This window comes from Molossus molossus, unplaced genomic scaffold, assembly GCF_014108415.1.
Source record: "Molossus molossus isolate mMolMol1 unplaced genomic scaffold, mMolMol1.p scaffold_m16_p_2, whole genome shotgun sequence".
Classification (NCBI taxonomy): Eukaryota; Metazoa; Chordata; class Mammalia; order Chiroptera; family Molossidae; genus Molossus; species Molossus molossus.
In genome coordinates, this window is record NW_023425355.1 from 36,970,074 (window position 1) to 36,984,520 (window position 14,447).

At 41.1% G+C, this 14,447-nt stretch overlaps 1 protein-coding gene across 1 annotated transcript in view; it reads right to left on the reverse strand.

The window, feature by feature from the left end:
* The window catches only part of GUCY2F (guanylate cyclase 2F, retinal), a 203,578-nt gene that overhangs the window by 169,503 nt on the left and 19,628 nt on the right, over positions 1 to 14,447 (reverse strand). Inside the window, 1 exon segment of the mRNA XM_036270053.1 lies at positions 10,650 to 10,951. Coding sequence (XP_036125946.1) covers positions 10,650 to 10,951 — 302 coding nt within the window.

A 14,447-nucleotide genomic window follows, 5' to 3' on the forward strand; every position in this document is an offset into this window, starting at 1 on the left:
AATTTGGAGGGATCACAATACCAGATTTCAGGTTATACTACAAAGCCACTGTAATCAAAACAGCCTGGTACTGGCACAAGAACAGGCATATAGACCAGTGGAACAAAACAGAGAACCCAGAAATGGACCCAAGGCAATATGCTCAATTAATATTTGACAAAGGTGGCAAGAGCATATAGTGGAGTAAGGACAGCCTCTTTAATAAATGGTGCTGGGAAAATTGGACAGCTACTTGCAGAAAAATGAAACTAGACCATCAACTTACACCCTTCACCAAAATAAACTCAAAATGGATAAAAGACTTAAATGTAACTCATGAATCTATAAAAATCCTAGAAGAGACTGTAGGCAACAAAATTTCAGGCAGCAGAATTTTTACTGACCCATCACCTAAGGCAATAGAAACAAAGGAGAAAATGAACACATGCGACTACATCAAACTCAAAATCTTCTGCACAGCGAAAGATACAATTATTAAAACGGAAAGGCTACCCACTGTATGGGAGGGCAAAATTGCCAATGATATATCAGATAAAGGGTTAATTTCCAATACATATAGAGTGCTCATACAACTCCACAAAAGGAAGACAAAGAATCCAATTAAAAAATGGGCAGAGGAACTAAATAGACACCTCTCCAAACAGGACATACAAATGGCTAAGAAACATATGAAGAAATGCTCATCATCACTAATCATCAGAGAGATGCAAATTAAAACAACAATGAGGTATCACCTCACACCTGTCAGAATGGTTACCATCAACAAATCATCAAACAACAAGTGTTGGCGAGGGTGTGGAGAATAGGGGACTCTAGTGCACTGCTGGTGGGAATGCACACTGGTGAAGCCACTATGGAAAACAATATATTTTTACCTCAAAAAATTAAAAATTGAACTTCCATTTGACCCAGTGATCCCACTTCTAGGAATATACCCTAAGAAGCCTGAAACACCAATCAGAAAGAATGTATGTACCCCCATGTTTGTAGCAGCACTATTTACAATGGCTAAGATCTGGAAACAGCCCAAGTGTCCATCAGCAGATGAATGGATACAAAAGCTGTGGTACATATACACAATGGAGTACTACGCAGCTGTAAGAAAGAAAGATCTCATCCTTTGAGACTACATGGAGGGACCTGAAAAGTATCATCCTAAATGAAACAGGCCAAACAGAGAAAGACAAGTTTCATATGATCTCACTTATTTGTGGAATATAATGAACATAACAGTCTGAGGAATGGGGTAGTCCCAGAGACACGGAAGTGAGGTACAGACTGACAATCCTCTAAAGAGGGGGGTGGTGGGAGAGAGATAAACCACAGAACTTATATGCATGTAAGCATGAACAGTGGACATGCTGGGGAAAGGGCAGGGAGGGAGGGGAATTGGGGAATCATTGGGGAAAAAGGAGAAACATCTGTAACAAAAATTAATTAATAAAAAAATTAAAAATAAAAGATTCCTATACTTGTGAGAGTGTTATTTTTAAGGGTTCTGGAGAAACTGGACCGTCCATTTGGCTTCTTCCGCCTTCAGCTGTGAAGGTGCAGCCAGGTCAGGATGCTGTTTTCCTTGACAGCTGTTGGTGTAGTCAGGATGACAGCGTATGGTCCCTTCCAGGCCAGAGTTAGTACCTGGGTGGTAAACTTCTTTACCCATATCAAGTGCCCAGGCTGGAAGGTTCAAGTGTTCCGGTTCCAAGTTGGGCACAGGCAGGGCATCACAGACATGCTTATGGATGGCCTTCTGGGTGCACTGCAGTGAACTGCAATAACTTGAGTAAGGAGCAGTTGTGAATTTCAGCCTTCAATTATCCTCTGAGCTTGGGAAGAATGGGAGGAGGTCTACCATATATAATTTCATAAAGGGAAAATCCCTCCCAGTATGGGTACATCTCACCCATAAGAGGGTGAGGAGGAGCAGTGTCGTCCAGTTTTCAACAGTTTCTAAAATAAATTTAGTTAAGGTTTCCTTTAAGGTCCTGTTTATGTGCTCTACCTGCCGTGAGCTTTGGGATCGGCAGGCACAATGGAGTTTCCAATTAACATTCAGGACCTTGCCTATGTCCTGTGATATTCTTGCTATAAAGGTGGGGCCAATTTTTGACCCTAGGGTCACAGGTAATCTGAATCAAGGAATAATTTTATGGAGTAATTTCTTTAACTACAGTGGTGACTGTCTCTGTTTTGGAAGGGTAAGCCTCAACCTACCCAAAGAAAGTGTCTCAGTAAACCAAGAGGTGTTTATATCCTGATACTGGGGGCTTAACTTCTATAAAATTTACTTCCCAATATTCCCCTGGGGAGGCTCCCCAACCCCAGATTTCCAGAAGAGCTTCCCTACCTTGCTTAGCATTAACCTGGGCATAGGTCATGCACCTGGGCACAGTGCCGTCCACTATACTGTCTAAATCGGGTATGAAGTCTCTGCCTCTCAGGAATTCAGTAAGTTTGGTGTAACCCAAATGGGCAGTCTGGTGCAGCTAGTTGACCAAAGTCTGACCTAGAGCCTCTGGGACCTAAAAGCTCCCATTAGGCAGTGTCTACCATCCATTGATTTCCTTTGTGGCTTGTTTCTGCTTGGCTAAGTCGTTTTCTGACCCAGTGTAAGTAGGAGTCAAAGGCAAATTTGAGTTTGGCATAATGACTAATATCTGGAGAGGCCCCACTGGTTTTAGGGCTGCCCCTAAAGCTTCCTGGTCTGCTGCTCGGTTTTTCTGTGCCTCTATGGAATCCCCTTTTTGGAGTGCCTTGCAATGCAGTATCTTTACTGCTTTTGGCAGCCAGGTGGCTTTGAGTAAGGTCACAATTTCCTCCTTATTTTTGATGTCTTTCCTTGCCAAGGTTAATAACCCCCATTCTCAGTAGATGGTGTTTTGCATGTGCGCTGTAGCAAATGCATATCTGTTGTCAGTGTAGATGATTATCGACTTTTTCTTGCCCCATTGGAGAGCTTGGATTAGGTGACTAGTTCTACTCTTTGGGCTGAAGTTCCCCTATTCAAGGACTGACCAGACGACGTGATCCAGAGTTACTACTGCTGTCTTGGCATACCTGATTTCTTCATGGACATAGCTGCTCCCATCTGTGAACAATACCTCATCTGATGCTGGCAATGGGACATCCTTGAGGTCTGGATGGGCTGTCTGCACTGTGTTGATTACCTCCAGGCAGTAGTGTAGAGGTTTCTCCAGTTCGTCATCTAGAAGCAGGCTGGCAGGATTGATGGCCAACATCTTGTGGAACTTGATTCAGGGCTAGGCTGTGTGGCAGTGGCCAGCAATTGATCACTAGAGCTTGGTGGCTAGCCAATTCTGGAGTCTTGTTTTCCACCCAGACTGTGGGAAATAGATGTTGCAGTTCCTCCAGGTAGGTGGAAGGTTGGTGATGGGTGGAGCAGAGGTCCTCTCCTATAAAATATACTCTTCCTAGAGGGGGCAAGTTAGGAGGATACAAGAGAGGGAATGCAGGATTGGATCCTGGCTTCCTGGGTCCATGGTGAGGTGTGACTCTTTCCCCTCGAATGATATTGTTGCCTGCAGTTTTCTGAGAAGATTATGTTTAAGTAGGGAGTATGGGCACTTCGGCATGACCAGAAGCAAATGAGTCACAGTATTTTTTCCCTAGCTTTATAGTCCTCTTTGTAGTCCAGGGGTAAAAGGGCCAACTGTTCGATGGCCCCTTGCATGGACTTTTTTTGAAGGTTAGGGCCCCATTAGTTCAGTCAGGACTGAGTAGACTACACCAGTATTTACTAGAAAACTAACCAGTTTATTTCCTACTTGTATTGTTACCCTGGGCTCCTGGGGGCTCAGTTGGAAGGAGCCTGGCCCTCGTCATTCTTCTAAGTCAAGAACGGCTTTTTACTTTGTTCCCCTATCCAATTCTGTCGTCTGTCCTCTCTTAACCCTTTAATCTAGCTACACCTCACCTTTTCTTCACTTAGTCTGACCTTCTTTCTTGTCGCACAACCCTTTCAACTACTTACAGACCTTCCTTCTTTCCCCCAATCCTTTTGTTCCCTGTACCAAAGCTTATTACTAGCTTCTCACTACTTCTGGCTGCTTCCCAAGACCCCCTTTCCTCCAAACCTGACTTTGCCCTTGTCTTTCTTATCCAGCCAATTTGGGCACTCTCACTTCCAATGTCCTTATTTTTTTCTTTTCTAATTGGGACCTAGGCCTGCTGTACTGACCCTTCCTCATGTTTCCCCTCCTAGGGTGATCCTTTCTCGTGGGCCCTGTTTCCCTTAAGGCTGCTACTATTACCTTTGATATTCTTTTATCTTGTTTTTCCCCTGGGGTATCCCTATTATTATATACCTTTTGAGCTATTTCGACCAATTGGGAGTCATTAATTCATTTGAAACCTTCTAGCTTTTAGACCTTTTTTCTAATATTTTAGGCTGACTGAGTAACAGGCCATGTTTACTGCCTGCTGCTTTTCTGAAGCGTCCGGATCTATTGGAGTGTACACTCAGTACATTTAACGAAGTCACTCCAGAAAAGCAGCATGAGATTCCTGCAGGCCCTAAATTACTTCTGACACCTTGGATAAATTAGTAGGCTTTCTAGCAGCTGTCTTTAATCCCTTTAATAAGTACCAGTAAAAAGTGCCCAGTGAATTTTTCCCTGCAATGGTATTGGGGTGCCATCTGGGCCTGAGGGTAACTGTACTCATTACCACCAAACCTGGGGCAGTGGACAGGCACTGGGCTGGCACCAAAGAGACATATCCCTTGTGTAGCTGGGCCACCCTCCCCAGGGGACCCCATGGCACCTGCAGTCTCCAGGTGAGTTCCCACACACCCGCCTGCTGCCTGCTGCCCCTGCCACATGCCTGGTTGCTGGGTGCCCCTCACTGCATCCCCAGGGTGGGTGGGAAGCTGGAGGTCTGGAAGCAGTGGCAGACTTCTGGAAGCCACACTGCTGGCAGCCATGGTGGCATTGTTCCCCCTGCTCGGTGCAGTTGCCACCAGCACTTGCACACTAGGCCCAGGCATGCGGTGGCCCCAGGATTATAAAAATGGGGAGATTTGCTTCCTTTGAGGGGGGCAGAAGGATGGGGAAGTCCCGTCCTCAGGTTTCTCTTAGGGCCCAGTTTGGGGCCCACTACCAGTATTAGACGAACCATAACAAGGTTGAGGGGGACACAGTAGGAGGCAGACGAGGACAAAAACAAGGTAGGACACACAAGACAGAAACTTCCACTTTGTCTGCCTGGCTGCTCGCCTCGTGAAGATTTAGGCACCTCTTAGCATTGGCAGTTTGGTATAACCCTCCAACTTGGATCAGGTTCACTGGTGGAGACAAAATGTCCCCAAGAACCGGATACTGCCCTTAGCTGTATTAGGTTGCTACGGACTTGCAGGTTGGGACTCACACAGGCTCCATAACAGGCATTGTGAAACACAGTCATTCACACACACAATCACACCATTCAAACTTCCATCCAGAAATTCCCTATCCTGTGCAGCATCTATGCCGCTTGGAAGGTGATCAAACTTCCCTTCTGCCCTAGAAGCAGGCTCGAGGGAATAGAATTTGCCACATTTGAATCACCCCTAATGTCTTAGGGGGATCCCTGGAGAGGAGACACTGCACTGCATCTGGCCCTCTCCCTCTCATCCAGAAAGACCAGTCACCCAAACAGATCTTATCTCCGGTGGCTTTCTTACCAGGGTTCCTTTGTAGATTTAGAGACTGTGAGGCATCTTCTGGGCCCTTCTTCCAAGACCTGAGAAAAGTATCTAGGGCCCTGGAATATCTCAGGTGGCACCTCCCCTATAGGTTTTCTCAGGTCTGGCTAGCTTCCCGGAAAGGCCACCCATCCTAGGCGTCTAGCCCCTGGTGTCACAGAGCACCAGGGATCTCACTGGGGCCTCCAAATGCTATGATGAGCCAGCAAGACAATCAGAGGTACACAGCCAAATTGTAAATGAGAGGATTGCTTTATTCACTGGCAGGCTGCAGGGGCATGGTCTCCCAAATCATTAGCCCCGAATATTCTTGCAGTCCACTTGTAAAGACTAAAACCACATCCTCTTGGCATGGCCTTGGTGAGATTAAGGGGGAACTGATACAGATAGGGGACATGAGGAGCTGTTACAAAGGTCAGGGCAATCACTAATCACAATATTTTTATGGTTTTTCTGGGTTTCCCAAGGCCATCATTAATCCCTTTATCTTTATGTTTCCTCTAGGTTTTAGTCCCTGGTGTTTAGATGTGTCAGGATGTCTACATGCAGCAACTGCTGGTCAGAATGGAGTGAAATTAAGTATTCTAGTTCAGGATGAGTGTGGGAGGACCCACCTTAAACACCACTGTCAAGTCTTACTTTCCTGGGTAGATTAGCAAGCACAGGAAAGGTTCAGCTATCCTCTAGCTTTTTGCCTGGAGGCTATTAGTTTCAGTTACTTGATAAGCCTTGGGTTGTGACCCTCAGCTGAATGAAAAACTCCCTCAGGTGTTCAGGGTAAGAGGATTTCCAGAGGGTGGAGCTGATGCTGGTTGTTAATTAGCCTTAATTTGCATTTCTCTGGCCCAGCTGGGTGGAGTTAAATATCTAAGGGAGGGGCTGATGCTTCTCCCCAGAGCTCTGGGAAGGAGCTCCCTGAGCAAGATGGCCACCATTCTGTGTGGCCATGACTCAGCAAAACCTCTGAGCACCCTTCAAATACCAGGTGTCCCCACACAGTTCCAATCCAGTCAGCCCTCCCTCTGCCACAGCCCAAGGTGAGTGGCTGTAGCTACTTTGGTGCTCTGTCCCAGCTCTCTGGGCTGTGGAACCAGCTTGGGATTTTAACCCTGAGGGAGTTGCTCACAGCTAAAACAGCCGCTATCAGTGGACTCCCAGCCCAACCTCTCTAGCTTCCGAAAACCAACCAGGCTTAATTCAGTGTCCTTTTTTCTAGTCGCTGCTTATATGGGTCCTCTTCAGCTGCTTTTTTGTTGCTTTTTCTCTATGATTTGTCTTTATTTTAGTTGTGATTTCAGTTTGGTCCTGGGAAATCATCTGTGTGGCTTCCATTCATTCACTCCACCACCATTTTAGAATCCAGACTTAGAAATTTAAATTAAGGTAAACAAATTTTAAAATAGAGCAGTTATGAACTCCAATAAAAATAAAAGGTTATACGTAAAATGAATTATTACCATAATATATCACATGGATCAGCTATAAATTATATTTATATCAGTTTAATATTAAAAATACTAAATATAAGATTGTGACATAACTATATTGAGGGTTTGAAGAAAGATAAGGAAGTATATGAAATAACAGTTCTCAACTATAAAAGGAAATCAATGAATAATATCCAAAATTGATAAATCAAGATACCAGTATCAATACGGTCCTTAGAAATGTAGAGGTAAATACCAGCATAAAGACTTAAAAGATATAAAAATGTTGCTTCTGATGAAGGGTGAGAAGAAGGCCTAGGGCCTGCTTTGTCAGTAATACATACCTTTTTAGCACTTCTTGACTTTTAAAATTATGTGCATTTATCACTTTTATAGTTGTTTGTTTTACTTTTTAAAAAAGCAACGTTATAAACTAAAAGAGGTTGCAAACCATTGCTACAGACAATATAGCCTTTGTATAGATATTTCTATTACCTTGTAAGTTATTGTCAAGGCAAAAACACAGCCATCTTCTTCATACAATTTTTTAATCATCTACTACCTGTCCCTCTCATTAGAATTTAAGCCCCATAAAAGTAGGAACAAATGACATGCTAGTAAATGTTTAACATCTCCGTGAGAAGGAAAAAGTTCTTACTTGTAGCATTTACCAATTTCTGTGATGTAAATATTCTAAATGCCTCATTTCAAGCTACCATCATGATGCTGCTGACACTGAGTTGAGAAAAGATGCATACAATTGGCTTTTTGTTTTGTTTTGTTTTCCACAATTTACATTCAATAGTATTTTGTATCAGTTTTAGGTGTATAACATAGTTGTTAGACAATCATATACTTTACAAAGTGTTCCCCCCAATATTTCTAGTACCTACAAAGGATTTTTATCAGTTGTGTGTTGGCGTGTGTGTGTGTGTATGTGTGTGTGTGTGTGTGTGTGTGTTCAGCACTGTTAATATCTATCCTAGTCACCTTTTTCATTAGAACAAGAATCAGTAAAATATTTGCTATCTATACTCAGGAGAGAAAAAGATAAGTATACCTAACGTGTCATCCGAATCACTTATTCAGAGAGAGAAGCAGTCCATGGGCTAAAGAAATAAAGAGTGAGGGACCTAGAGAATTATTATGCTAAGTGAAGAAGCCAGTCAGAGAGAAAAACACGTATCACATGATTTCACTTATTTGTGGAATATAATGAGCAAAATAAGTAGATAAACAAAATAGACCCAGAGACTGAAACAGGAAACAGACTAACAAACCTCAGAGGGAAGGGGGATGGGAAGAGATAAACCAAAAAAGTATATGCATATATACATAACCAATGGGCACAGACAACAGTGAAGTGAAGGCAGAGGGGGGTGAGCAGGGAGGAAGAGGTCAATGGGGAAAGAAAAGGAGGGACATTTGTTATAATTTCAACAATAAAGATAAATTTTAAAAATAATAATAAAAAGAAAAAAATAAAGAATGAATAAAAAGGGGAATATGGAGAATGTGAGTATTATTGACACAATCAGCTGCCTAGCTAAGAGCCTTCTTCATTGCTAACAAAATTCCAATTTTGTTCAGTTTTCCAGTAGCTATAGGGTCAGTCACAGTGGTCTCATTCCTCTTTCTAAATTATCAGTTTAAGTATGGGTATGGTACACAATTGTGACCAGGAACATTTGGGGAGAAGTTTGTTTGAAGAGCTTCTGTGAGAGGGACATTCCTCACTTTTGTCTGTAGACAGGTCCAGCTGTACGTGATGTCTGGAACTGTGGCAGCCACATTGGGAATGTGAGAGTAACCAAATCATGAGGTCAAGCTAGCATACTACGACTTACAAAATGGAAAGATGAAAAGAAATTGGTTCATTGATAACATCATTGATAAATAACTGACACTGGAGCTCCCCTAGCATCAAATTTTGGGAAAAAAAGTTACCTGAATCATTTTGTGTTGAGCTGTCTGTTATTTTAAACTAGAAGCATTACAATTAATACAGTATGCTAGCAAATGCTAGAACATTTTAAACTTATTTATGTGTCGTTCTAAGTACTTCTGCAAATTATAACCCTCAACATCTGGCCTCCAACCTATAAAAACCCCCTCTGTATTTTTTCTAATCTAACTGGCATCTTTGGCCTCCCCCTCTTCTTATATTCATCTTTTTTGCACTTTTTCTCTTAGTTTTTGTCTTTACTCTCCGTTCTTTTCTGTTTTTCCTGCCCCCACTCCTTTTCCTTCATCTGCCCTTAAGTGGCTGTGATTTGAATCTGAAATATGTTTATACATATATTCATTTATATATATAAATATTATTTCTTATATATTTAAGTTCCAAATGCTTTCTTTCATATAGCAAAAAACACCTGACCTCTCTTCTCTCCCTCACTCATTTCTTCCAATTAAGAAGAAGTGATGGTTTAGTTTGGAAATAGAACTAAGCATGTGTAGCCCAGGCCCTCCTAACATTTTTCTCTTGGGAGTGAGCTACCAATAAGGAACATGCACTCTGCTATGCATCTCCAGGCTGTACACTTTACCAAAAGCATGCTGTTGTGAGGCAGGAATATGGTGGTCCAGTAATACTGATGACTAGATGGAAAAGTCTGATTAATTCTCAGATTCATCAGTGGGAAGCTCAAATGCCTACAGATAGAAGCCACACTCTCTAATGCAAGCTTTATCAATAATAAAGATAATGTGCCTGGCTGGTGTGGCTCAGTGGTTGAGCACTGACACATGCACCAAGAGGTCACTGGTGCAATTCCCAGTCAGGGCAGATGCCCAGGTTGTGGGCCAAACCCCAATGTGGGGCATGCAGGAGGCATCTGATTGATGTTCTCTCTCATCAATGTTTCTATCTCTCTCTCCCTCTCCCTTTCTCTCTCTCTAAAAACCAATAAAGGGAAAAATAATAAAGATAATGCTTTCTTATATACCAGCTCTCATGTCTTATTGTTTAATTGGTTCAGAACTTGGGTCAGAAACAAAATTTCTTTTAATTAGGCCTGCTTGAACAGCACTAGTATATATTCAAGTTTTGCTGCTCTGTTCTTAATTATATTTTATTTATTCTTCATGGCTATATGCTGTCATACGCTCTGCGACTCTGGGTTAGCTCTGGGTTGCTCAAAGGTGAAAAAAAATCTCCAATATGTCTTTGTTTCATGTTTTCTGCAAACAACAGGTGTTTTTAATTTGTATGACTGGATGCTGCTGATTGGGTTTCCTATCAAATACAGTGGTTCTCAACCTGTGGGTCATGACCCCTTTGGGCGTCGAATGACCCTTTCACAGGGGTTGCCTAAGACATGACAATAGCAAAATTACACTTATGAAGTAGCAATAAAAATAATTTTATGGTTGGGGGTCACCATAACATGAGGAACTGTATTAAAGTGTCACAGCATTAGGAAGGTTGAGAACCACTGCAATAGAGGCTCTTGAGAGGAAAAATATTTACCTTCCTGATTTTTGAGGTTCTTTCTCATAACTTGTGAATCTGTACTTACTTGATCTGACTCCAGTTTCTCAGAAATTTCGGCTCTAGCTGCTGCCTCTGTATAGGCTTGATAGAAGGTCTTTACTTGGGACTCCACTGTAATGGTCAACACAGCATCATAGACTTCCCAGAGTTTTGGGTTGTTCTTCAGGACCTGGTAGGGGGTATGCTTATAAGGTAAACTGTAGAGCAGGGCATCACAGGGAACGAAGATACAGGTTCCATCAGTCATTTTCAGATCATTAACCCATTCCAAGGGATGTGTCTGAGTCTCTCCCTCAATCAAGGCTGAATACAAACACATGATGATTACTGAAACCAACAAAGCAAGAAGGTTATGGCAGCAATATGTTAGTAAATATAGTACCCAAAACTACAGATTGGAAGAAATAAATAAATGTATTATAACCAATTTATAAATTATTTCTATCTTATGTCTCTAAAATGAGCAAGATTAGAAGCCCAGAAATGAGGCTAGGGTATGCTCAGGGACCATGGATTAGGCATAGGGATAAGAGAGATATGTCTACAGCTGCAGACAGAAACAACAAAAAATATAACAAAGAGAAGGTAGCATAATGAAAAGGCTTTGGAGTCGAAAGACCTAGGTTTATAACCTGACATCCTCAGTTATTAGCTGTACACCCTTGGGTAAATTATTTAACCTTTACCTATCTTATTCACAAAATGGAGATAATAAATATGTGCTTCATGGTGTTGTAGTAATGACTGAAGGAGCAATGCATATAATGGTCTTAGCACATACCACTCAATAAATAGTAGCTATTATTATACCTAAGATAAGAAGGCTAAAAGGAGAGGATGGGAGATATTTCAATAGCTACTGTTGCTGTTTATTTCCAAACTCCTAAGTACATTCCAATAGATTTTGACCAACTGTTCCCGCCCTTACCAAGGCATTATAGACAATTAATTACACTCACTTATAAATGCTACAAAAAATTATGGGTGAGTTCAAGTTTTAAAAATCTAACTTCCATATAATTGGAATTACTTTGCACTCAGTTTAATTCTTCCTAGACTTATGAATCTATGTTGTTTAGCAAGGCTATGCTAGAATAGAGTGGATTAGAAGAAGCCGCGACTGAAGAATGGCAACTAGATCATGAGACTGATAGTTGTATATCCAATTTTGCCCTTGGTATGCTGAATGATTTCAGTATAAGCCCACATGTACTTCATTGTTCACGTCTTTAAAATGTAGTCTCCAATGCATTTCACAGGTCCATTCAGTAGTGTAATTAGATAATGCCTGGCAAATATTCTGAACTGCTTAAAGAGGAGAAAAGGTCCTGTTGCCATTGGTAAATATTAATTATATATGCTTAAATGAGAACCTTTAATCTCAGAAAGTTACTATGTTTAATTAATTTCAGTGACTGGTCTTTGGCATTTACACATTGCTTCATCTATTTTCCAAAACCTTTGCACTTTTTTAAAATCTCTTTTTGTTACAGATGTTTCTCTTTTTTCCCCATTGACAACCTCCTCCACATCCCTCCTGCCCCATCCCCAGCTTTGTTGCCCGTGTCCATTGGTTATGCATACATATATATAAGTTCTGTGGTTTATCTCTCCCCCCGCCAATACACCCTCTTCTGAGGTTTGTCAGACTGTACCCTACCACTATGTCTCTGGGTTAATTTTGTTCATTAGTTTGTTTAGTTCATTATATTCCACAAATAAGTGAGATCATGTGATATTTGTCTTTCTCTGCTTGGCTAGTTTTGCTTAGCATAACACTCTCCATGTCCTCCCACGTCATCTCAAAGGATAAGAGATCTTTCTTTCTTAGAGCTGCATAGAATTACATTCTGTACATGTACCACAGCTTTTTATCCACTAACCTACTGATGGACACTTGGGTTGTTTCCAGATCTAAGATATTCTAAATAGTGCTGCTATGAACATAGGGGTACATATATTCTTTCTGATTGCTGTTTCAGGCTCTGTAGGGTATATTCCTAGAAGTAAGACTCCTGTCTCAAATGGCACTACAATTTTTAACATTTTAAAAAATTAATTAATGTATTTTTGATACAGATATTTCTTCCTTTTCCCCCACTGATTCCCCCCTACCTCTCCTTCCCTGCCCTCTCCCCAGCTTTGTTGTCCATGTCCATTGTTCATGCATACATGCGTATAAGTTCTGTGGTTTATCTCTCCCCCACCACCCCCTCTTCTGGGGATTGTCAGTCTGTACCCCACTTCCACATCACTGGGAGTAACCCATTCCTCAGACTGTTATGTTCATTATATTCCACAAATAAGTGAGATCATATGATACTTGTCTTTCTCTGTTTGTCTAGTTTCACTTAGGATAATACTTTCCAGGACCCTCCATGTTGTCTCAAAGGATAAGAGATCTTTCTTTCTTACAACTGCAGAGTACACCATTGCGTATATGTACCACAGTGTTTTTATCCATTTGTCTACTGATGGACATTTCGGCTGTTTCCACATCTTAGCTATTGAAAATAGTGCTGCTATGATCAGGGGGAACATATATTCTTTCTGATTGGTGTTACAGGCTTCCTAGGGTATATTCCTAGAAGTGGAATCACTGGCTCAAATAGAAGTTCAATTTTTAATTTTTTGAGGTAACACCATACTGTTTTCCATAGTGGCTGCACAAGTCTGCATTCCCACCAGCAGTGGACTAGAGTCCCTTTTCTCCACACCCTCACCAACACTTGTTGTTTGACGATTTGTTGATGGTGGCCATTCTAATAGGTGTGAGGTGATACTTATAGTTGTTTTAATTTTCATCTCTCTGATGATTATTGATGTTGAGCATTTCTTCATATATCCCTTAGCCATTTGTATGTCCTGTTTGAAGAGGTGTCTATTTAGATACTCTGCCCATTTTTAATTGGGTTCTTTGTCTTCCTTTTATTGAGTTGTATGAGCACTCTATATATATTGGAAATTAACCCCTTATCTGATGTATTGTTGGCAATTATGCTCTACCATACAGTGGGTTGCCTTTCGATTTTGATGATTGTATCTTTTGCTGTGCAAAAACATTTGAGTTTGATGTAGTCCCATGTATTCATTTTCTCCTTTGTTTCTGTTGCCTTAGGTGATGTATCAGTGAAAATTCTGCTGCGCATGATGTCTGAAATTTTGTTGCCTATATTTTATTGTAGGATTTTCACAGATTCACGAGTTACATTTAAGTCTTTAGTCCATTTTGAGTTTATTTTTGTGTGCGGTGTAAGTTGATGGTCTAGTTTCATTTTTTGTGTGTGTAGCTGTTCAATTTTCCGAACACCATTTATATAAGAGGCTGTCTTGACTCCACTGTATGCTCTTGCCACCTTTGTCAAATATTAAATGAGCATATTGCCTTGGGTCCATTTCTGGGTTCTCTGTTCTGTTCCACTGGTCTACATGCCTGTTCTTGTGCCAGTACCAGGCTGTTTTGATTACAGTGGCTTTGTAGTATAACCTGAAATCTGGTAATGTGATCCCTACAACTTTGTTCTTCTTTTTCAAGATTGCTGTGGCTATTAGGGTTTTTTTTTTTTTTTTTTTTGGTTCCATATGAACTTTTGAAGTATTAGTTCTAGTTCTGTGAAGTATGTCATTGGTATTTTGATGGGGATTGCATTGAATCTAAAGATTACTTTGGGTAGTATGGACATTTTAATGACGTTAATTATTCCAATCCATGAATAAGTTATGTGATTCCACTTTTTGATATCTTCCTCTATTTCTTTATTCAATGACCTGTAGTTTTCTGTGAATAGGTCCTTTATTTTTTGGTTAAGTGTATTCCTAGGTA